The sequence below is a fragment of the Pseudopipra pipra genome, chromosome 2, assembly GCF_036250125.1.
Source record: "Pseudopipra pipra isolate bDixPip1 chromosome 2, bDixPip1.hap1, whole genome shotgun sequence".
In the NCBI taxonomy this organism is placed as follows: domain Eukaryota; kingdom Metazoa; phylum Chordata; class Aves; order Passeriformes; family Pipridae; genus Pseudopipra; species Pseudopipra pipra.
In genome coordinates, this window is record NC_087550.1 from 50,022,105 (window position 1) to 50,046,795 (window position 24,691).

At 40.2% G+C, this 24,691-nt stretch overlaps 1 protein-coding gene across 9 annotated transcripts in view; it reads right to left on the reverse strand.

The window, feature by feature from the left end:
* The window catches only part of STARD13 (StAR related lipid transfer domain containing 13), a 292,584-nt gene that overhangs the window by 33,309 nt on the left and 234,584 nt on the right, over positions 1-24,691 (reverse strand). For 6 of the 9 annotated variants that reach the window (XM_064645517.1, XM_064645518.1, XM_064645521.1 and 3 more), the window contains 2 exons: positions 4,868-4,939; positions 2,741-2,822 (listed from right to left, as the gene is read on the reverse strand). In XM_064645517.1, coding sequence (XP_064501587.1) covers positions 2,741-2,822; positions 4,868-4,939 — 154 coding nt within the window. Of the gene's footprint in view, positions 1-2,740; positions 2,823-4,867; positions 4,940-18,292; positions 18,803-24,691 lie in introns of those variants that run through there. The other 3 variants (XM_064645522.1, XM_064645525.1, XM_064645526.1) reach the window with 3 other exon arrangements.

The following is a 24,691-nucleotide window of genomic DNA, read 5'->3' on the forward strand; positions in this document are numbered from 1 at the left end:
TATACTGCAATGCCATAAGAAAACTGATTATAAAATGAGATTGAAAGTCTGATTTAAACCCACAAGAGCAGAGAAATTTAGTGTTTATGCTATTATCATTCAGAGCTAAAACTGCTCAAACTTATTATCCATTCTGGCATTCCAGCTGCAAAATTATCTTCCAAATAAAAATGAGAAACCCATTTTGTTCAGCACTATGGGCTGAATGCACTGTTAATCAGCATGATAGCTTGGTCATGCATAGCTTTGAGGGCAGTTTTGAATGTTTGAAGAATGGAAGTTTTACTGCCAACTGGGGATCTGTGCATACAGAAATAATAACCAACCTTTTTTTAACTTTCTGTTTCATCAAAGTCCATCACAGTCTGCAGCTCTCATATGATATACTGGCATGCGCCTTGTAGTAACACCATCACAGAGCAGAGCAAGGGTAGAAAACTGGCCACAGTGGTCAGCTGAGCTGTGAAGATTTCCAATACACTGGAAAACTATGAAGATGTTGGTTTGATAGCTAATACAGTGACAAAGCTAGTATGAGTGGGTAGCAGCTGACACTGTTTACTTTTATTGATGAACCTGAATTTTGGTATTTGGTACAATGGCTTTTTACTGGTAGCTTTCAGCTAAAGGTTTGAAGCTGATGAGTTACATCAAATTAAATATCTGAAAACTGAAAACATAACCTGTATATAATACTTGTATTTCTAATCTTACAAGGTGCTATTCCTTTTTTGGATCTAAACTGTTTAAAAACTCCCAACAAAAATTCAAGTCAACAGGTGTTGTCTTCTGAATAAATTACAGAAAAATTTACTAGACAGTCATAAACCCCTTTATCTTTGAATAAAATAGTTTGGAAATATCTGTGTCTATGCTTCTCTCTATAGGTCTCAGCAGTATCACTTGATTTAGGCTAACGTAAAGCATTTTGTCACGAGTGCATCTATGCAGCTGCTAGTCAATTTTCCAAAATCTCATATTTTAATAAAAGAGAAAAACCCCCACACCCAACCACTCTCTAGCTGCTCAGCTTATAAAAAAAAAATCTCACAAATATATCAACGTAGTGTAACTGTAGGTGTATCTGTGAGTCTACAGAGAGGCTGCAGAAACAAGAGATGAGAACTATTCCCACTTCTAGCTGTGTAGGTGTTGGATGCCTGGTGACCATGGTAGTACCACCACTACAAATTACTCCAGGGAAGAAAGACTAAGGGAGAGTCACAGAGCTATGTAATGACTACACCTCACTGTTTGCTCTCACAAGAAAGAGACAGGAACAGACATCATTCTTGGATTTTTGAATGGTCCTTCAACTTTGTGGGAAAGGGCAGAGGAGAAGAGATCTCAACCTTCTATCAGTACCACTTTCCAGTTCCCAAGCTGTAGCAAAGTACGCCTTCCATCATTCCAGACTGAAGCAGGGGGATGTACATGTGTATGGGAAGGAGGCTTCTTAGGCATGGGCATAGCAATCTTTCTCAGCAAGCAGACAGAAGAGAAGTGGATCAAGTCTGCAGTTATTCTGCTCTCTGGCATCTGTGAGAGCAAGCATTGAAACATCCAATTATTTCAAACTGATTTGTCTTCAGACACAGAGGCTGAGACACAGAGAAAGAGAATATTCTGTTCCTCATAAGCATAAGAGACAATATGAGAGGCAATACGTTTCACTTGCAGCAGGGGAATTTTGGGAAAGCAATCTGACAGCTATGCCCAGTAATTACCTGGATCCTCCAGGAAGGAGGGCATAGCCCAGGATGGAGAGATGGACTAGATGAAGTCTCTTCCAGCCCTATTTTCTGTGATTCTCAGAAACCCTATCTGCATTCCTCCATCACAGACTCATTAATCCCTGCAATGCACAGTACTACGTGGAACAGCATACCACCTCTGATGACTTTAGCCACAGTTGCAGAAGGAGAAATAAGAGTCTTGTCCAATTATCTTGATGTTGGTGTTGTGAAAGTTTCCGTAACATGTAATAAAGGCTGCTTGCTTAAGGACCAGATGCTCCTTTGTCCTTACTTAAAGAGGAGAGGAGCAGAACCCAGCATGAGCTGAGCACAGGAGAAAGAAGAGGGGAACAATGCCTCTGCAATGTGGTTTTGCAAAACTGCCACAGAATTGCTGTGTCTTGAGTCCTGGGAGACAGTACTTGAGCAATGCAATACGGTATATTCATCACAGGCAGAGTATAAAAAGCAAGATAAACAGCAAACACAGGCCCCCTGGGAGGTGCAAACCAGGGAACAGTTGTAGTAGCTGTAGTACTGGGGGGTTCTTGTCCCGCTTCTCTTACTGGTGCCAAAAGAGAGCACCAAGGGAATCACAGCAGCAGGAAAACCACATCTGCTGCCAGAGAAAAGGGCTTGCTGAATTCTATGCAATAAAGTTTCATCTTTTCTGCTGCACTTGGATATAAGAGTTATTAATGTGTGACTCAAATGTGACTCTCATTTATTCAGGGTTTGCTTGCACTACTTCTAGTTCTTAAAAAGCAGCTGTTTCAAATCCATTGGATTTGGGTCTTCTCAAATCGTGTGATGCTTTCTATGAGTGTAGTGGGTGCCCTACTGCAGGATTCTCCATAAAAGAAATTAATTTAGAATGCTGGCATTATACATATCATCACTTAATTCACCTGGACAAGCAAACATCTCTGCTGCTGCTATGCTAACAATGACAAATCAGCTCATGCTTTTCAATTATCAGAACAGAAACTTTAGGTGTTCTTTACCTGCAAAGAGGTTCTACAAGGTCCTTGTCAAGAAAATCATGATCTTTCTTTACTGCAGCAATGTCAATGGGAAACTGGGAGTCTATAAAAGGAGACACAATATTAAGATGACTGCTTGCTATTAAAATGAAAATATAGTCTACACCTAAATTGCTTTGCATGTGCTTGCTCACTGAAATCTAGTATGACCAATTTCCCTCCGCTCTGGTTCCCTTCCAGCTGTATCTGTGATCCTTTGAGCCACTTTATTTTTTTTCTTCTATTAAAGGTATAGTTGAATGTCTAGTGCACCAGAATGAGAGCAAAATTATTTCATTTTGGCTTAAAAAATACTCAGTTGTTAGCTGTTCATTCTAGTCCCTTGAACAAATGAATGAGATCTGGGAATTACACACTTTCTTTATCCACATGAGCAACAAGGTTCTTCATTCCCACCACAGTGACTTAATGAGTTATTTGCTAGATGGACTGTGCCCCAAACCCGGAAATGTTCTGTGCTTTTTGCTTTTAATACGGATCCCAATAACTATTATTTCAGACAGGGGGTTACTCAAATAACAGACAAAAAAAAAGAGCTGAATTATAACCCCCAATATTAGCTAAAAAAGCCAGAATAGCATGCTGGAAGCTGACATTTTTAATGTGAAGTGACATGGCTGCAACACATTAGTGGGCTCTATAATGGTGGACTTGTTCCAGTGCTGTGGCTGCTCTCCAGACTGCTCTGCCATGCTTAGGTACCACAGCAGGATGCTGGGATACAGGAACTTCAGCCAGCATTTTCAGACTTTAGTGCTTAACACTGACATAATAGATGCTTGCAGAAAGCACCTTGTTTTCAGAGACTCAGACTGTCTAGAGCACATATTGATTGCATGGGAACTGCTGGAGCCCAGCACAGGTTGTTTTTTGGAGAGAACATCCCTTTGAGTTCAGCAGGCAGCAGGCTCTCCTTTCTCTGGGGGAGTCAGTATCTGAGATACTCTGATCAGAAGGCAGACACAAAAGTACTACTGGTTACCCAGGGACTGTAGTAGTTACATATTTATGTCTGTTTTGGTCTGGCAGGCTTATTAGTCTTAGTTGGATTTAACTGAGCGTGCCTGCGTCCTGTGGAGCCACCTGAGCATCTCTGCATGCTGCTCCTGGTCCCCAGGCACCTGAGCAGCTCACCAGGACCCAGCACCTGAGCCGTGATGGACGTCAGCTGGCCATCAGAAGCCATGGACGTGTCCTTGGCATCATGCTCCCCACCACCCTCAGCCTCACACAAGGGCATGGATGGTGTTCGAGCCGGCTCTCTGCAGAGCTGGCTCTGACCCATGAGGTTTCTTGGCCATCATTCCATGAGTGGAGCCATGCTGCCTCCAACTCAAGCCGTCCCTGGAAGGTGTCCAGGGGTGTTTGGCGGAGCTGTGCTTTGGCTAGTAAGCCCGAGTGGGATGGAGCTGGCTCCGTGTTCCTGACAGAATATGCAGTTTGGGAAAAACTAGGATCAGCTGCAGTTTCCTTCTCAGCATTGAGATAGGGAGAGAAGGAAAACCCAGCTCCACTCCCCAAACCACTCCTGAACACAGCAGCAGCATAATCACTTGCTCTGCCCTTGGGGACATTACTTCCCTGGGCACAAACTTTACAGCTAGGAAGGGGACACCACCATTTGCACTGAGTTAGCACCGAAATATCGGCTTTTCTTACTTTGCAAAAATGACGTGCAGCTCAGATTATTCACTTTTGGTAATTTTGCAGAGTTTTCAATCTTATTTTCAGCAAGATCAAAATTTGCAATAACTTTCAGTGTTTTCATCTTATTTTAGACACGGTTCAGGAAGTTTTAAAAAAATAGACTCATGTTTTTGGATATTTTGTACTTGTTCTTGTTAACCTTTGAGGTTTACACAAACTATGTCCCTCTTTTTTCCCTTTTTTTTTTTAACTTCCCATGGCTATGAGGGCAGGAATCTTACTTTTCTTCATGCACTGGTATGACTATAGCAGCTGAGGTTTTGTGAAGCACCCAGCCATGACCATAACTCAGTTAAATGTAGTGTTGGCTGACTCCAAGCTTTCCTGGCAAGGGCTCAGTGCACTTTCAGTACTGCATACAGAGGCAAAAAACTTACTTACTCTCATAGAACTGAGCATATTGGGGAAATCCAGCTGCACGTAACCAGTCACACGCTTCCTTTGCTTCGATTTCTGAGCAAAAAGAGAAAAGAGAAAAAAGATGACATTTCATTATTTTGAATTAGAAGTTCTTTTATTACAAGTAAATAACAAAGAGACTTGGTAGTATCTATTTGTTGCTTAAAGAACTGCCATCACTCTGAAGTATTTCTTTATAGCATCAGAAGAGAGTCCCTCAAAGAAATCTGCCTGTCTCCGCAGGACCCTGCAGTGCATATAGCCACTTGGTGACTGGGATGAAGTGTTAACCATTTCCTCCTAAGCAGGAGAAGTTGCTTAGCCAGGTTTGTGGTCCTGGGATCTACCCTCCCTCAAGGGTAAGTTGTTGGTGAGAGGTGAAGATGGAGTAGGGTGAAAATGGGGTGACCGGGAGCATGCACTGCATTTTTTCCTGTTCTGACATTTCTTGTGGAGGAAAATGCCACATGAAATCCACTGAAAGCTCTGCCAGGAGAACCTCAGTGCAGGTGCCATGATACTGAAGGGAAAGTCACACAGGTAGCATGTGCTTTCATACCTTTAGCCATCTGAACTCCATTATGTGGACTCCCTCCATATAGAGAGTCAGTTACTTTCAAAGGATGATTCATTTCACCTTAGTGTCTGAAATAGGTGGAATAAATCAAACACCGAAAATGCTTTTCTCTTGTGACTGCTAATGGAGGAAGAATAAACAGCTACAGGTATGCCTGCAGAAGTAAATAAAATAGACACAGGCAATAGCTTCAAGCACTGCTGTTGGCAGAAGGTACCTCAACTTCTACCGAGCTCCCTGGGCTCATTTTGGGCTGATCTCCTACATAATGAGTCACACCAGGAAATTTTGTAGCAGAAATCAAAATTCAGAATACAATGTCTATGTATCAAAAGCCTGATTTCCCAAAGATGATTAGACAGCCAGTAACAGCTCTGCAATGATCACAATCATTAGCAGTGCTGAAAAGGATTTAGGTCTTAATTTGCTTTGACATTAGCTCATGTCAAGGCCAAAAAAAGGAGTACGAAAGTACATTCAGTTCTTGACACTGCACAAAAGAATAAGCAGCTTTCCTAAAACGTGGCTCTCACTACTGCACATCTGTGTGCTGAAAGCACATCTCTATTACGTTCCAGTTAGCCTATTTCTATTACATGCTTGGAAAAAAGACAAATCTTTATACTTTTTTCTTTTGCTTAATTCAATCTCATGAAACACAGATGAATCAATCCCATTTCAAAATGTATATTACAACTGAGAACAGCTGTATGTACATTCTAGCTTCATCTGGCCTGGAAACACAACTGACAGAGGCTGTGGGTGATGAAGAATGCTACCATTTAATGCTCTTATATGCTTATCATATTTCAGTGTTTTTTTGTAGTTGGCTGCTCAAAGGAGCTCGCTGAGGAGTATTACTGCAGCCCAAAAGAGACCTAAAAAATCTGATTGCAATGGGTGAGTAATAGCAGGGAATTACCAAGAAAATATTTCTTAATTTTTTCTGGGGTTTTTAGTTTTTTGTGGTGGTTTTGGTTTGTGCGGTTTTGTTGTGTTTGGGTTTTTTTGTATGACGCTGTTTATAACACACTGTATTCAGTCAAATATCACTGACTAACTTCTGCCTTCAAAACTGACTACATCTCCTCAATGAAGGCATCTATGGAGAGTATTCTCATTTTCTCAATGACTACTTCAGACTCAGCCTTGAGTAAGATTTGCTAAGCTTCTAGGATACTGGGTCTCAAGACAAGTATCAGTGCCCAGTTCCCTCCTATCTCTCTCTTTTTGGTCTTATTCAGAGGACAGCAGAAGGGGAGAAGTGCAATATGCTGCTGGCACAACCAAAAATATGACTTTTCTCATAAAAGTGTATTTCCACTTGCTAAAGGCACCTGTTCCAGTTCCCCTCTTGGTCACTCCTAGTTTAGGTGAAAAGGCACAACCAAGGATTCACTCCTCAGCAGACACCAAAGGTGATTTCTACTATCTTGCCCTGGGCATGTAATCCAAGTTATAGTTCTGAATGCAATACAGATGCTTTTATTACTGGATATTGCAATGTTTGAAAAATAATTTGAGATGCTAAGTTTAACCTTCTTTTTCTGTGCCCATACTCTAATATCTGTTTTTTCTTACTTGCTAGTTAAACATCAGTTCAGACTTTGAGAAGAGATGTGTACAGCACCAAAAAGACCTCAATGAAGTTGTAGGGCTGTAGAAATACTTTTGGCAGTGTTGGGCCAATCCTGTTCCCATGTCCAGGCTAATCAGGGGTCTGATCCCGCCTGCAGCAGCTGCACTGTCTTGGTACAACACCGAAGGATGTGGAAAACTATACGTGTTCACAGGTGGCTCCAAGGCAGCTTGTCAACAGCACAGAGAAGGGCTGTCATGCTGAGAAGAGTGATTTTAGAGAGGGCATGGCATAAGGCTGGCAGGAGCCACAGCTCCTCCCAGAAACACGTGAGCCACAACACACCCACAAGCAGCATCTCCCTTGGCAGGACCAAAAGGCTGCTTGCTCCAACACACATGATGGTGGGTTTGCCCTTATGCACTACTACTCTGCTCTGCTCTGTTGATGGAAAAAAAATCAGGGATAATTTACCTACTGCTTTCCACTTGCTTGGGCAGCAGTTAATTACAATCATTAATTATTAAGGCTAGATAATAATTCAGTCAACAAATACTGGCAACCATTGCACTGTCTCACAGAACTTGAATTCTAAGGGATTTTTTCAGTTTTTAGCTGAAGCTTGGCAGAAAACAGATTTCTCTTTTCCATTTCCTTTTTCCACTGGTAGTGAGTTATAATTGAGATTCACACGCGCAAAAGCCCTCCAGCCACATTTCTGAGGATGATCTCCTCATGGCCTCCATATTCCCCTCATCTACCAGCTTTCCCATGAGGTTTCCCAAGTCCATTGCACACAGATGTTCATAGAATCATAGAATCATAGAATCAGCTGGGTTGGAAGGGACCTTCGAGATTATCAAGTCCAACCCTTGATCCAACACCGCTGCGGTTACTAGACCATGGCTTTAAGTGCCACATCCAGTCTCTTTTTAAAAATCTCCAGGGACAGAGAATCCACTACTTACATTGCTGCTGTTCTTTCTCACATCTTGCCCCAGAGGCCCCCCAGAAGTTCCCTCTGCTTCACCAAAACCTTTCAGTGCCCATAGTGACTAAAAACCTTGTCACATACCTCTTTTATCCGCTAAAACATCTTGGGTTTTCCTCTCTTCCCCCCATAGGACTGTCTCTTAATCTTTCCTCCTAGAGTTGTTCCAATGTGTATTAAATTAAATGTTTATCAGACACTGATATCGTAGCCCAAAGCATGTATCATGCAGTGGAGATTGAAGTGCAAATCTCTGACCCATTTTAAAATTTATTTAGAGCAAAATGAGGAGAGAGGTTCACCCAGGAAATGTGACAGATGTCCAGAGCACAGCTGTCTTTGAGTTCATCTCTACTATTAAGCAGGTTTGAGCTTGTCTCCCGCAAACAGTGCTCTGGCTGTTCTGGGGCTAATATGGATATAGTTGCTTGCCATCTTTCCCTCTCTTCCAGCACTTTCTCTGGCTCTCCACAAACTGCTCTGATCGTGCCCAACTTCAGATTAAGACTAGCAGCCAGATGCCACCAAAGGGGACATCCTTGCCCCGCCTACCCAATGCCAGCTGTCTCCTTCTCCTGCTTCCTTTTCTGCCACACCAGCTCCTGGCTAACCCTTCAGAGATCTCGCTCAACCCCCTAAGCTGGTAGAAAACTAACTCCCCAAAACTGAGAATGGTCTGCTGTTGGATTAGCAAACTGACACAAATCCTCTAAGGGTCCTGTTTAGTTCACATTAGCTCCATTTTAACAAGCCCCAAAAAAACCAAAGCACCAGAGCAGTCCTTCGTCACATGAAAGAGCACAGGACAACTGTCTCAAGCTGTTTGGAGAAAAGTGCTCTGTCAAGAGGAAATCATGTAAGTAATTGAATTCTCTAGCTTCAGATGTTATCACCATCCACAAATATCAATGAAATGCTACAGTCCTTTCCCTTTTCCTGTCTAGATATCAGCATGTCATCTTATTTGTGCCTTTCTGCCGCTATTCCTCTGTCTCTTCTATCTTTTGTTTTGGTGTTTCTCCCTTTTTTTTTTTTAGATTCAGATACCCCTTTGCACAATGCAGTGAAAGAAATAGCAACTAGAATAAACAAGGTATATAATTACCGCATCTACTGAGTTTATGGCAACTTTATGTGATAACTTTATTATTCATCTGTCTGTAATAAATCACTATTTATGCTCACTTTTTTATTCCCCCTATATTGTTCACCACTTACATCTAATTTACTAGACTCAGATAAAATACCTAAGGGTATTAGAGAAAATGATTAATCAATTAATTGGAAAGGAGAGAATTTTACCGTGCCACATCACTGTGCTCCAGTGTCTATCCCAACTCAGTCTGTAAAGCAGAAGAGGTCTCACCCTTGCAAGTCTTTGGGAGTAGAGTTAACAGCTTGGTGATAGCTCACAGGTTTGAAGGTGGTTAGTCTGGTGTTATTACCCAAAAGTTTTCCTCCTTTAAGAGGACGAAAAATGTTGCGATGAGAGTTTGTGCTGCATCTTCCACAACAACAACCACCTGGAATTTTAGGGTCAGTTTGGAGGCTCAGCTCATCCCAAGGCTGAATAAAATCTTTTACTCTCAGGAGCTGCTGTGGACCTCTGTGAAACGTAAACCAGAGAATACTTCTGGGGAGGAAACACTGATCATGTCTTAGACCTGAGGCATGCTCAAGGCAGCTGTGGACACTGTGTGGGACAGCTTCAGCCTTGTCTCACTGGTCCTGGTTTATGAACCTTTCAAGTCATCAACAAGCAAGGTCACCGCCGTGGTGTCTTCCCAGAAGAGCACTCATAAGGGAAGATGGGATCTTTAGGAAAGTTCAGTTCAGGCTGAGGCTGTTTGAGAACAGCTCCAGTGCATTTCAGCTTCTTCATGCAGCCCAGTCTGAGATACTTTAATGGTTGCCATTACTCTCCTGTCCCTATATCTCACAGTTTTTAGGATACTTATCTGTGTAACTCCTATTCTTATTTTACAGATGGGGATTAAAAGCCCTTCAGAGTGCTTTTAATCCCCATCCTCGAACGAGCAGGTTCGAGGTAAGGATAGTAGGAAATAGGTGCTTGTCTGTTTTATCTGTCTGTAAAAATATGGCTACGTCACTCCTCTGTTACTAATACCCTTAGAAATCTGGCCTGGACAGCCCAAATTCCAAATTTCTGATACTTAAATGCATTGTTCTACCATTACTCGGCTACTATGTAACACTAAAGGCTGATATGTTTCCACTGAATGGCTTTTGTAAAGCTTCTTCAGAGATAAGAAATTAGATTACAGTAGGGCATAAAGGTGCTAAATTGGAAATAACAGGAAAATATTTGTAAATATGAGAACAGATTACTTTTCAAGGTCACACAGGAAATTCACAGCAAAACAAGAGCTCACATCTGAGCAACCTGATGTAGTGAAAGGTGTCCCTGTCCACATCAGGGGGGTGGAACTAGATAATCTTTCAGGTCACTTCCAACCCAAGCCATTCTATGATTCTATGATTCTATGATCTACAGCTTACATGGAGCGGGTTAATACCTTAACTACTAGATTATCATCTCGCTTCACTACTGCAAGCAGGTTGGTGTAGATCATGGAAAAATAAAAAACTTGTCATAGTCCCTCCGTAAAAAGCCCCATACAATTTAATAAAGACAGATGCAATTTTCAGCAACCTTTCATGTTGCATTGTACTCACAAGAATTCTTAAAAGAGGAAATTCTAAAGCTTTACTTGTAGGGTGGTATACATTTTTGTGCAGAGGATAGTAGTGCCTCTTAAGTTACTTAGTCTTTTAGCATAATTCGCTGAGAACTCCATTTCAGGGAATGATTTTAGGTAGAGCTCTAATGGTTTACCCCATTCTCTTCCACTCTGTAGGACTTCTTCAGAATAATTCCAGTAATAACACAATGGCAATTGTACCATGCAGCCATAAAATTACACTTTATAGTACAAATACATAATAAATAAAATAAACCATAAGCACACAATGAATTTATGATTTTACTACACTATGATGCATAGTCTTCAATAAATCCTGATAATAAGGTTTTCAAAAGTGGAATTTCATCGGAGTTATTTTGTGTCATGCCACATAGTTACTATTAGAAACAAGATTATGTTTTGCAAGGAAGGAACAAATAAAACTGTCAAAGTGTTATTTTAATAGTCCTTAACCTTTTGCGGAATACTGTGGTACTAGTAATAATATGATAAAATATGGACCTTTTAAATTACTGTGGCTGAATATAATTCAAATATCAATAGAAAAAGATTCTTTCAAGCTCATGAGCAGTTTCTTTATGTGTAATTCTTTACACTTAGTGAATAATAGTCAGATGATGTCCATTCATGCTCTGACTTCTTAGAAAGGTTGAAAGTGAGAAGCATGATTATTTATGGGCATGAAAAAAAATCTCATAAGCTGAGATATTAAAAGATTGGGAGAGCAGATGAATAAAGAAGGGTTATGATAAAAGGGTATAAAATCAGGGGTAATACAAAAAGAGGAAATTGGGAACTTCGATCCACTATACACACAGGACAAGGACAAGGAGAATAATAAAAAGGGAGGTATCCAGAAGAAGGAAGGCAATCTGAACTGACAGAGGATTTTTTAAAAATACAATCTATAACATTAATTACCAAAGGACACTGGGATCAGGAGATGAGTGTGCTCAAAACTGAGATGGTGTCTTATCTGACTAGTCACTATTACCACCACAGATTTGGAAAAGAATTCTCCAGAATGGAATAAATGAACTAAAGACAGTGTTATGAGAATATTTTTTCTCCATTAGATGATCCCATATACAGCTCTTCCTTCTGAGCTACTGACATTTCTATTACTCAGACATAGCTATGACTATATAAAATGTTTCTTTCAATGACTACAATGATTCTTTTGTTTCCTACTACAACCAAATTCTGCCCAGACCAGCTGGGAAACTTCTTGTCAGTCTTTTATCTTGAGCAAGGCTACATTTCCTAAGAAGAAAGGTGTGTTCTTCCAGCAAGGAGTTAGGAACCTAAGTCCCCCTTGGGTGAAAGTATTATGCTAGGAAAGGATTATGAATCCATTTCCCAAATTAATGGGATGCTGGTAATACTGGTAGACCTGAAATTTATAGCAGGTTCATCAGGCACAAAACTTTACAGATCTCAGAACAGTTGTCTGTATTAATATTTTTTACATGTAGATGTCATCAGAACGAGGTATACAACACAATGAGTTCCCTCATGCTAATAACAAGAAGGTGGCTGTGCAAATAGCAACAGAGAAATTACAGTTTGCAGTGTAGGAGAGACCTTGGTACCACGTGCTACACTCCACACGTGCTTTAGGCTGAGAGGTGACTCACAGGGGCCATTGAAGCAGCCAGCACACCAAGCCAGCAGGAATGTAGGGACACAATAAGGACCTTAGGAGTAAGAAATATCCTGAGGAACTCCTAGTTCAGAGTAATTAGCCAACTTGCCAGGCAACCATCACTGTTCCTACAAGTCTAGCACAAAATCAACTCCCTAGGGAATTCTCCCATTATGCAGAGTTCCAAGGAACTCCCTCTGGTACAGGGTGTACAGCACACTCAGGCACCTAGCCATAAGAATGCAATGAGATTTGGATACCAAGCAGTCTTAACATTTGAAAGTTTCAGACATAACACTAATAACACTGCAAAGATGTTTAATAGAACCAACTGATGCTGAAAATCCCATCCATGTTATATGGCTCAGTTATGTGATAAAACCAAGAAATCCAGGTCTTCGAGTGTCCTCTTGAGATTTTTTGTTGCTCCTTATCATCATAATTTCTATTTACTGCTCGTTTCCCTTTCTCCTTCTCTTTCCATGTCTTCCACTCTGAAGTCACTTAAAACCAACTCTCTTCCATTCATTTCTCTGACATCTCTGCTACCCACTGTCCCACATGTCCACTCAGTTTATACAACCTTACTCTATGCAAGGTTGTTTCCCATTGTTTAGCCATGTTCCTTTCAAATTCCTGAAACAGGATTTTAAATCCCCCCTAACCCAAAAAATCTCTCCCTATCTTCAAGTATCACTTCGAAAACACTTTTCTTAGCTTACAATGCAGCACTTTGTGATGACACAATAAAACAATAGCTTGCAACCCACATCTCATCTTGAGGAACTTTAAACTGTTATAAAAACTGAAGAGAAAGTTATATATAGGGATCACTTCATCCCTGGGTGAAATGCAGCTGCATTAGGATGAAATGTGGCAGCTGCACAGAAGAATGCTGTAGCAGTTTATGACAAGAAACAAGGAGAATATTTTATCCAGCTGCAACTACTAACAGGATTTATGAGATAGATAAAATTCACATTATATATATATATACATATATATATATATATATATATATATATATATATATATATATATATAGGGACCTGACAAGGACATCAGGCTCTCCTCCATTTAGTCTTGGGAAAACTACTCTGGTATTGCTAATGGACAGAAGTGATTAAGAGCTTGGTTCCCTTCACATCCTCCTTCCCCATTAGGATTTATATTCCTTTTCTTGCCTTCTGACAGCCCCCATGAGTCTTGGCTTAGTATAGACTTGGAGAAAAGAGTACCACCCATCCATTCTTCAGTACCATGCTGCCCTTCCCAGCTATTTGGCCTGTCACTCAAAACCTGAGAACTGCTGACTTGAGAATTAACAGAACTTTGATACATGAACAGTGTATGCCCACTGAAAAATATGTTTGGATAAAGATCTGGAAAATGTGAGTCTTTAAGGACTCTAGTATAAAATATACGGTATTTTTAATGTGGAAGGAACATTATCAAACAGGTAGATCCCATCCCTTAGGATCTATTTCAAAACTTCTGGTGACTCAGAGTCACTATGGACAAATTTTGAAAATAGACTCTCATTTTACAAGTTTCTGGCTTTGGGTTCTCAAGAGATCTAGGTGGCATCTAAACTTCTATGTATTATGGCCTGAAGACAAAAACAGCTTCTGAGCTTAAATTGAAAAGGGACATGTTGCATCCAGCTGTATTTAGAAAACCTCCAAGTGTATGGTTACTTGCCACTCAGATGTGCTATAAAGCAATTTTTGCAACCTACTGATGATAGTTCCATAGCTAGTAGATATTATGAAAAAGTAGTCATTGAACCATTGTAGCTGTTTGTACCTCTTCATGTCTTACATTCCTGTTCAGCCTCGGGAAGGGGCCAGTCTTGGTGGAATTTCATCTATGACTATACATACCTGAAGGGAGGGTGCAAAGAAGACAGAACCAGAATGTTCTCAGATATGCCCTGTGATAGGCAATGGGCACCCAATGAAACACAGAAACACTTCTCTGAACATCATGAAACACTTTTTCCCTCTAAGGGTGACTGAGTACTGGTACATGTTGCTCAGGGAGGCGGTGGAGGCTTCATCCCTGGAGATATTCAAAACCATCTGGACACACTTCTAGGCACTTGCCTGTAGGTGGCCTTGCTTGAGTAGGGGGGTTGGACAAGATGACCTCCTACACCTCAACCACTCTGTGATTCTATGACTATTTCAGGAAATGTGTAAAACTAACCCTGAACTGACCCAACAGTAAGAAAGAAAGTATCTCCATCAGCAACATCATACTTTTCTTAGCAAAGAATTTCATCTTCCTTGCTGTAAGCTCCTTTACAGCCCTTTTCATCTTGAGGAAAATTAGCACTATTGATTTTGGGACCCACAGAGTCATGGGAAGGGCAAGCATAACACCAGGGAGAGGAGTAGATAATAGGAAGTATATATGTATCAATTTCAACTGTACCACTACTGGAAACTTGCCATAACTTTATACTTGGAACTATAAGTGTTATTATCTTTGTAGCTGGGCTAACTCTTTGATTAGATTGCTAATACTTTAATCACTAGAGCAGTAAATTCTTCAGTCTGTACACAAGGTATGTTTCTTCACTGCACATGAATTGCACAAGATGTTTTGTCTGGTACTCTGCCCTTGAGATCTGGTTTGAATTTGGATGCAGCAGATGGACTCCACTACATGCAGCTTGTAGCTACCCCCTGTCCTTGCAAGGTTTTGAAAAATGTCATCTCTTGCAAGGCAGGGAAGATTTGCAGACAGCCTGAACTCAAGCAGCATACAAGATACTAAAGGTCTCTGGAGTGGCCTGACATTCAGAGGGCTCCCAAGAGGATGTAGTGCTGGTCTGAGCATTAGTTTCAATTCTCATGGGTACTCTTAACTCCAATTAAAGACAGAGATTCAATGTCTCTGGAAGGCAGGGTTTTCAAGCTCAGTGTCCTAAACTGGAGGTCAAATTTCAGACTTCAATGCCTTGCTTAGATTTTCCATAATACCCAATGTGGTTTGCATGTGTGCGGTACTGAAATTAATTGGTCAGACAGTAATTGGAGCTCGTCAGATGAAAGGCACTATGGAATGCAGGAGAATGCTTCATGTTATAATTTGAGTGAAAACGTAAACAATACCCCAAAAGATAGATGCTGTCATCATAAACTTTCTCTCTGAATTATGCAGATAAGTAGAACAAAACATATCTCCTTATCAACATATTAATTATTCTTTGATTATGCCCTTCATGTTCTGTAGATGTTCAAATTACATGTGGGCAATCAGATATACATCAGAGAAACTCTACCCATCTGAGGTGGTCTTCATGCTGTGAATTTATATTAAACACTGAACATTAATATGAAAGTAACTCTCCTTGGAGATAGCACTTTGATGTATTAATAAAAAGATTTCTCAGTTCTTGTTTATCATAAATTAAGATTAAAACACTTTCTTTTGGAGTTCTGTGTGAGATGAGTAATTTGTAGTGCAAGGAACATTGATAAGATACAGCACATACAGCAGAGTTCAAGTATTGAAGACTGAGTTCCAAGTCCATGGCTTGTGCACAGTGAATGCAATGCAAAGTGCTGAGCTCCCACCTGGTATTATCAGTATTATCTGCCATTATCAGCTGATCAACACTCCAAGCAGATCTGTCTTTAGATCCCACTGTTTCCTTATTAGCTCTTTTCATGAAAGGGCCTATTGAGAAAGATGCCCCATGTATTTCTTCCAAAAAAATTGAACCCTGAACAGCAGAATGTCACTTATTCACACAATTTGTAAGAAGTTGTCATCTACACATATTCCAGTAACAGGAGGGCTGACATTATCCTGAAAGTACAGGCAAAAGCTGTACCTACAGACCCAGATGTCTTATTTTTTTATTCACAACCATATTGTAATTATTATTACATATTGTAATTATTATCATTGAAGTATATCAACATTATTAACATTTCATCATGCCTCGAGACCATAGTGAAAAGTCATTTATAAAATGAAGGTTAAGATTACTTGTGGATAGCTACTATTTTATTATTATTACTTCTGAGAGGATCAAACACCCATATCTGTTTAATGCTTTTATCCAGCTGCTGTTTACTACAAGAACATTATTAATGAGAGCTGCCAGGATGTCTTTTATGACTGTATGAAGAAATGAGAAATCAGCAAATTATTACTAAACACAAATTATTATTTTCTTTAACTGGATATTCTGAACTTGGTCTATCTTCCTTTTTGGGGTTGGATTGATCGATCCTATGTCAGTGTCAGATGCGATGTGATAAGCTGGCTCTGCCATGAGCAGGGATTGGGCCAGATGACCTCCACTGTTTGATGGTTCCACTACTTTTAAAAATTATTTAACTGACAGAAGAAATAGCATGTACTTCTGTAAAGATGTTATTGTGAACTAAATTTTACATTTTGCTTTGACTATGCAGTGCTGTAAGAACAGTGGAGCACATTAATGTGTGTTTTAGCATGATCTAGTCCAGAGCCCCTAATTACATGGCTGTGTGCTGATCTTTGTAGAGTCATGAGAAAAAACAAAGAGATTAAAGGAAACAATTACTCACTTACCAAAAAAAAAAAAAATAAAAATCTTTCCTCACTCTGTTTTCACAAAAGCACCCATTTTTATGCAAGTGCCTTCCAAACACTTCTGTCCAATATGTAAACAGTACTAAATGGGGAAAATCAAACTAAAGGTTCTTTTTTACAGAGCAGTGGAGCTACTGTTCAGACAGCTGTTCAGTTTCCATTACCTATCACATGATGGAAATTGTATTTAATTTACTGAATAGATATAGATAACTTTCAGTATCAAAGTGGTGATTTCAAAGGCCAGAATTTTAAGGATATTTAAATTTATGAACTGGTAGGGTGCAGATCTTAAAAGATGTTCAAAGTATTTAACTCTCATTTGCCTTCTCAAGCGCCTTTGATTTTTGATTCACCCAATCCTGCCTCCTACTACCAGGTGGCTGCAGACATTTTCTGTGCACTCCAGCACACACACATCTAAATGCTTTTTGAAAACTCAAAGGGATGATACAGAGCAAACAATTTTACCAATGAACTGAAATGTTTTGGATATGTAAACTAACAGAATTCCATGATTTTTCCTCACACAACTCATTAGAATGTTTTGTTTATTCCCCTTTAGAATGAAAGCTGCAGTCCATATGGCTACAGAGCAACACACAGAAAACAAGCTAAAGTAATTCCTACATGATAGCTGTACATAAACATATATTCATTCATGCTGGAGGGAGGAAGAAATCAAACTCTTTGCTATGTTGGTACAGTTATTATTTTTAGCCCTTTTGGCTGAAGCCTCTAGTTTCCTTTCCATACATTTTTAAATAGAAGGTTGTGGGGGTTTTATGTGCTCCTTCAAGTAGAGAACAGACTTTTAATGTAGTGAAAATACTGGTTTTCCATTCTGCAGCTCACCTAGGTCTGTTTCCATCTATTAAAGCCGTTGTACAAAATAACTGTTTCCTATAACACAAAATTCTGCTATGGCAGAAGTAACACTGGGTATCCATAGTACTGACACTTCTCATTTCCTTACCCTTGTTACACCACAGATCAAATGGAAGCCAGATTCTTAGGAACTCTGTAATTACTTGACAATAATCATTGCCAGCAATAGAGCAGAGTTAGCAAAGAACTAATTAGCACACCACCCAGGACTAATAACACTCTGCACTTTTTTACTGTTATTTTTAGCTAAAAGAAGGAAAGATATAAATTGCTCTTTTATCAAATAGCATGAAAGACCTTAGATAAGTTAGATGTTTGCAGTTATCACTCTATAAAGCTGGACTCTGGCCTCTAGCTACACGGCATATATTACTCTGAAAGAAGACAACAGGAAGGCTGGAAACCTACCAGTGCTTGTTCCCTGCTGGTACCAGAGAGTGGATTTGTGGGGTACACAAGGAGAGACACCAAAGCTACTGAAGGAAGCACAAGCCTCATACTTTCATGTCAATGCCTCTTGCTGGATAACAGGAGGGCATACAGAAGGGTTGGCTCTGCAAATGTCAGTGAAATGCAGACCCTGTCACTTTTTAACTCGCTGGATGAATTTCAACTATTTCTTAATAGTTGATGGGAAGTCAGTTGGACAGTTTCAGTTGCCATCTCATGGATGGAGTCCCTTTGCTCTGACTGCTGGAGAGCACATTCCCATGCGTCTGATTCATTACGTGCCTGACTGTGGGCAAAGATGGTTTGGTCTCTAGACAGTGCTAGCAGCTAGATATTTGGAAAGTAAATGACTAATCTTTTGCTCAGCTAAACTTCTGGTAGGAAATGAGACACATCACTTAACACTTACACTTCAGTTTGAAAAAGAGAAAAATTATTCTTCCCTCCTTGAAGCAAAATTGTGAGACTCCACATGTTAAAGTGTGTACTACACTCAAAATATGCTCAAAGTCCATGAGGGCCACACGGTTAGCTTCCATGATGTCTTCCTTCCTCCACAACTTCAACAAATAGTTAGCCTGTCAAACTAGAAAGATTTTTTTGGTGCTACTAAGGATTTAGTCCAGGCCTTTGCTGATCTCTAAACTTACTTATTTTACAGCAGCATCTGCCCATCGACAAACACAAGACACTTGCCTTTCCAGCAGATATTTCCCACTTGGAGTTAGAAGTTATCTTAAGCCATGACCTGATTCTGGATCAATTAGAGAGCATTCATCAGATCAATGAATATAACTCCACACTATAGTTTAAGGTCAGTTCAGTCTAAGAGAGAGGCTAGTGAAGTAAAAATAAACAAATAAAGATCAGGGGTTTTTATAAAAAACGAGAAGAGTGTTGAAGTACATACTTGAAATATTTGCTCTGAACTCTGCAGTGCGGCTGGCACAACACTGATTTAACACTTGGTGCCTGTTCAACGTGTGCTACGTGGATGCAACAAGGTCTGCATACATACACTTGCCAAGCAGAATGACAGAGGTAATATGACTATTTTTGAAAAATGAAGTGTTTATGGCTTGCTCAGTTTCAGAGTATGTTTCATAATCTTGAACAGTCACAATGTGTCACTCATGGGCTTGCAACATAGTCCCTCTGAACAGAAGCTGCTTTGTGCTCACCACTGAAGAAGCATGTGCTGTGTGACTGCCATACTGTATTTTGGCAGTAGCTGTTAGAAGTAAATTTACAGAGGATTAAGGAGATGGAAGTCAGCATGCCTCACACTGTAATGCTGCAAAGCATTAAAATACACTGTTTAAAGAAGAGATGAGAGATGGCTTCTGTTCCAAATCTTGGGGCCTGAGGTTCAGCTTGTTTTGACCAAATTTCCATTTGGTCTTTGAGCAGTCTCTACACAACAGCAGCTGCCCTTGCCCAGAAGGGGTGTGTGAGGACACCTCCCTTCTCTGGACGTCACCTCTAGTGCAAGGTGGGAGCTGTCTGCAGGGGCACAGGGCCACTCGGACCTGCTCCAGTGGGAAGCTCTTGCCAGCTGGTGTGCTGCCTCTGAAATCATCTTGGGGCCCTTCCCCCTCTCCAGATGTGCTCCATGAAGAGCCAGATCCAGGGGCTGCTCTGGCTTTATGTCCCCTCAAGGCCAGGAGAGCAAAAGTATGCACTGAGGACATGAGACATTTTTGGCTGTCTGGAGCTACAGTAATGGGATATGCAGATAAACACAAAGATTGAAAATTGGTTGTGTATGCTTTGAAGGAAATGGCAAAGTACTTTATTTTCCAAGTATATTTTTTTTCTAGACTTGACCTTGGTCTGCACTTTTAAGAATCTGACATTTTTTTGATGGTTTATTTCACTTTCAGATTTTGGCAGGGTCTAGCCTCAGATATGCCAGAAGTATGATGAGATAAGTTATTCTCCAGACAGAAACAGAAGCAGAAAGCAGGCAGTTGCCTACAAAAGATGGTGTCTCCTATAGATTTCACCATAAAAGATGCCTGGCTCAGTTTTTGAAAGGAGAAGCCTAAATCTGACAATGAAATCTCAGCAAAATGGTGGCAGTTAAAGATTTTAAATAAGCACCTTAGAGCTCATGTGTTGCTTTGAAACTGCTAGTTAAAAGTAAAGACACAAAAAAGGTATTTTGATTTAGGAGATGGGCTATATTTTGCAGTGTTTTCTTACACTGTAATCGTAGTTAGAAGCCCAGGGCCCACAGTATTCTGTGGCCACTGCATTACGCTCTGAAAGCTTACTTACTACTAAGGAGTCACATTGGTATACTGAAAATTACAGTTCTGTATTTTCTAGTACAGTTTCATCTTTAAGGACAAACAATAACCCAAACAAATCAGCTTGGACACCACTGCTTTACCTGCTCTGGAGGATGTGGAGGGAAGGCAATGCTGCCAGAAGGTGAAAATTATAACTAGGATGCTACATTGGCTGACTGATTTTGGGAACAGAGCTGGGGCTTTTGTTAATCTTTCTGTAACTCCAAGCCAAAGCCAATTTGAGGCTGCTAAAAGTAGCCTCAAAACTGAGACTACAAAGTTATTATTTGTTGAATGTATTTCAAAGCATTTCTTTCAGTCATTGTTTACTGATCTGGCCTTTCCTCATCAGGGGTAGAAAAAACATAATGAATGCTAATCACCTGCAAGCTTGAATCCCCCTGGAAAGAACTTTTTCAGGAAAATGTTGTTGTGGTGAGAACTTTCAGGGAGTGTTGGAGTTTTAAAGTTTCTCATGATGTTTTGCATTTTTCTTCTAAATGAACAGGAAAAAACTCATCTGGCTCTCATTTGAATTCTCAGTAGATTTTAGAAAGGAAATTCCAACCAGAACTGTATTCCTACACCTAAAATCTACATGGGAATGATGCTGCATGCTTGTCTCAAACCAACAACAGCCAAGGGAATCAGAGCTAAGGCTGGGTCACCAGCACACCCGCTTGTTCCACACAACAGTAAAGGTCTCAGCAGAGGGCTGGTTTTACAAACCAGGCTTCAATAGAACATACCAGAGCTCAGCATTAAGCATGTGCTTAATAATCTAGCTGACCTGACTTCATAGCAGCCATTCTGTCATCCATGCAGAATATTTATTTACATAAAGGATGGTAATCATCTCACCTATTTGCAACTGAATTGGAACTATTAATCCTAGGTGCTACTGAAAGCTAGGGATAGAAAGAGGTACTTCCATTAAAATAGTTATCTTATCTAAAAGTTAATGTCTGAAAGAAGTAAAACAGCTTGTGCCCAGAAAGTGCTCATTCTTCTCTATGGACTATACAGAGAATTTGGGAAGAGCAGGCATATAAAGCTAGAGACATTTCCAGTGAGATTCTTCTTTGGGGCATCTCCTGTTACTGTACTGTGTGACTTAATTTCACTTTTTTTGCACCTCATATTCTCCATTTGCAGTGATGGCATAATGACCTGTATCCATGTTTGCAAGGGGATTTGAGATTTATATAGGAACATTCCTATGTAGGTGCTCAGTGGTTACCACAAAGAGCATGTATTTCCCACACAAAGCATGTCACTGAATTAGTTATCTGACCTCAAAATCCACTAATCTGAAACATAAACAATGAAGTAAGTACTCATGTTGTTCACCCCCTAATCACCACAGTGCCTTATTCATCAATTCACCTGTTGCTTTCTATAGGATACACGTATACCTCATCAGAATTAACTTACACTTATCAAAATTCCTCCCCCCCCCCACCAGCTGATACTATACATTCTTGGTATTCAGGTTTTCTTAAGTGTTTTATAAGATGAAGTATCTCAAACTTAGAAACAGTACTTCCAAGTTTTAGAATTTGCCAGATTTTTTTTCCTAAAAATGTGTGCTGCCTCTGGGCAAAGGTGCTATCTCAAACTACAGAGCTGGTTTTAAGTTAAATTCAGGCCGAGGGCAGGTCTTCCCAGACAGATGAGTAGGCATCTCCACTTTCCAGCTCCTTAAGAACCCTGTTCCTAGCTCTCCTTAGACACAAAAAGTGAATGGATTGCTCAGTGCACAACAGAGACTACCATCCTGGAAGGGCCTCACCAGAGGACTCTTGTAATTGATGTGAAGACCATATAACTGATTTGTAGACACATCACTTGGCACCATGCTTGCTGTAACAGTTTCCTAGAACTGTTGTTGATTGCCTTCTTCCCCAAGCTTTTCTTCTCTCTCAGTTTAGAAACTCTGGAAAGAAACTTGTAATAGTAATTTGTTTGTGACATGCCTACTTGGCATGCTGTGCTGCACTCTTACACAAATAAACAGGGAACACGATGTAACACCACAGTAGCAGATTTAACTAAGATCCAATTGTATTTGGTGCCATCTGAATGTGGGAAGAATGTTCCCTTAAATGAAAAATCCTCAACAGAAAAACAAGTTCACCCTTCACAAGTATGTACCACAACACAGGACAATACATCATCTTTGACTTATGACTTCATTGGTAAGAAATTGGCCTAGCATTCCTCCTCCAACAGGCATCTGTGCTCTCTATTGTATTGTTCCTTCTGCACAGCTCCGAATTTTGGGTGTCTTTTAGAGCTAGTATGAAGCCACTCTTTGCTAGGAAGTGGTAGCCTGTCCAAAATCAACTCTCTCAATGAACCACCAGGGTTAGGATGGGGGGACACTACTGGATCTTGATTTAGATTATGAGATTGCAAGAAATTAGAACAAAGAGTTTATATTTCAAGGTGTAATTCATGAGTTTAACTGTCTCGCTTTTACTGAGTTCCTCACCCCAAAAGCTCAGTGACAGCCTGAGTAAATGCTTTGACTTGTAACACACAGTCACCTAAAAAATTAATGATGATTTCTTTTCCCAAAAGACTTAAGGACAAACACATTTCCAACATCAGGGCCTCTGAATAGGAAATACCTCAGGGAGAATATTATTATTAGGTGACAGTGAGCAAATGCTTAAGCAGGAGTGACTGAAGCAGACTGCATACCCAAAGGATTTAATGAGCAGCTTGAAGGAGTTGATGGCCTGAGGCACAGCCTCAGGTCATTAAACCTCAAATGGTTATTATTCCCTAGAAAATGCTTTCTGTCAAGGTCATTAGTGCTATTATACAGTGAAAATTGAGGGTGTATCGAGAAATTAGCATATAGCCTGTTTGCAGAAGAAATACTCTCAGTGACACGGGCAGGTCATTTCCAGGAGAATGCTGCAGTGTCCACAAGCCACTTGGCCTATCTGAACTTTCATGTCACTGCAACATTTGTAAGCAGAGTTGCACTTTTGCAGAGTGTCACTACAGAAACTTTATTATGCATTGAGCACTTAAATTAGCAGTCTGGCATTAACTCCAAGGGATAACATTAGCTGAAGTCCCTTCTGCTTAGCATACATTTTTATGTTGGATTCCTGCCCTACTGCTGTCTCTTTTTAGAATAAACCAAGGAAATCTGATTCAACTGATGTGTACACTGGTGACCATGGCATTTGATCGAAGGCTGAAACTGTACATGTAGTAGGATCATGACCCTTTTCTGAGAGTTTCCTAGGATAAAAGTCTCACTACACCTCACTGCCTTCAAGGAGAAACACCTGGAACCAGAACAAATATATCCACTGGTGCCTGTGGGGTTAAGGCCAATTGATTGACCAGCAGGCAGGGAAGGGCAGTAGGTGGTGAGATCCCAGTCTGTGATTTTCTTCTTGGACTCCACCTCTGCATGGGGCACCTTGTGAACAAAGCCTCAGCTTCACAGTCATTGTTATCACCTTCCCATTAAGTATGGAAAGTGTTGGTGCGTGAATCCTGTGACTTTTTATAAGTAGGGTCTAGAGTCAGATAGTTATTTGTTTGGTGTGTTTTGTGTAGCTAAAGTCATGAGTGGGTATCAGATTTAGTGACCTTTTTTTTTTTTTTCCAGATTCTGATGCTAGTTTGTGATGTGAATCAGGCAAATCAAATCCTGTAATTCTGTTAAATTATCTCTGTGGATCAGATTTTCCTACATTGTAACCATATCTACCACAACAGTTACTTTGAATTTTGAATTAGGTTTATTTACAAGGGACCTGGAGATCTTTGGTTTTGTAACTATTATATTATAATGATCAATGCTTGACTTTTAGGGCAATGCAACAGATTGCAACTGCTTAAATCTGTTCCTTCTGCTCTAAACAAAGTAGGAAAACTAGAAGATTGTTACATAGTAGGATCATTTTGATTACATCCCTGACGATGATTTAGCATCCCAATTATGCAGCTGTCCAAATTAAGAGGAGAAATCTTTCTTTATTAAAGACCCTGAGGCAATTTAGAAAGCAACAGTACATTATACTAAATAAAGAGA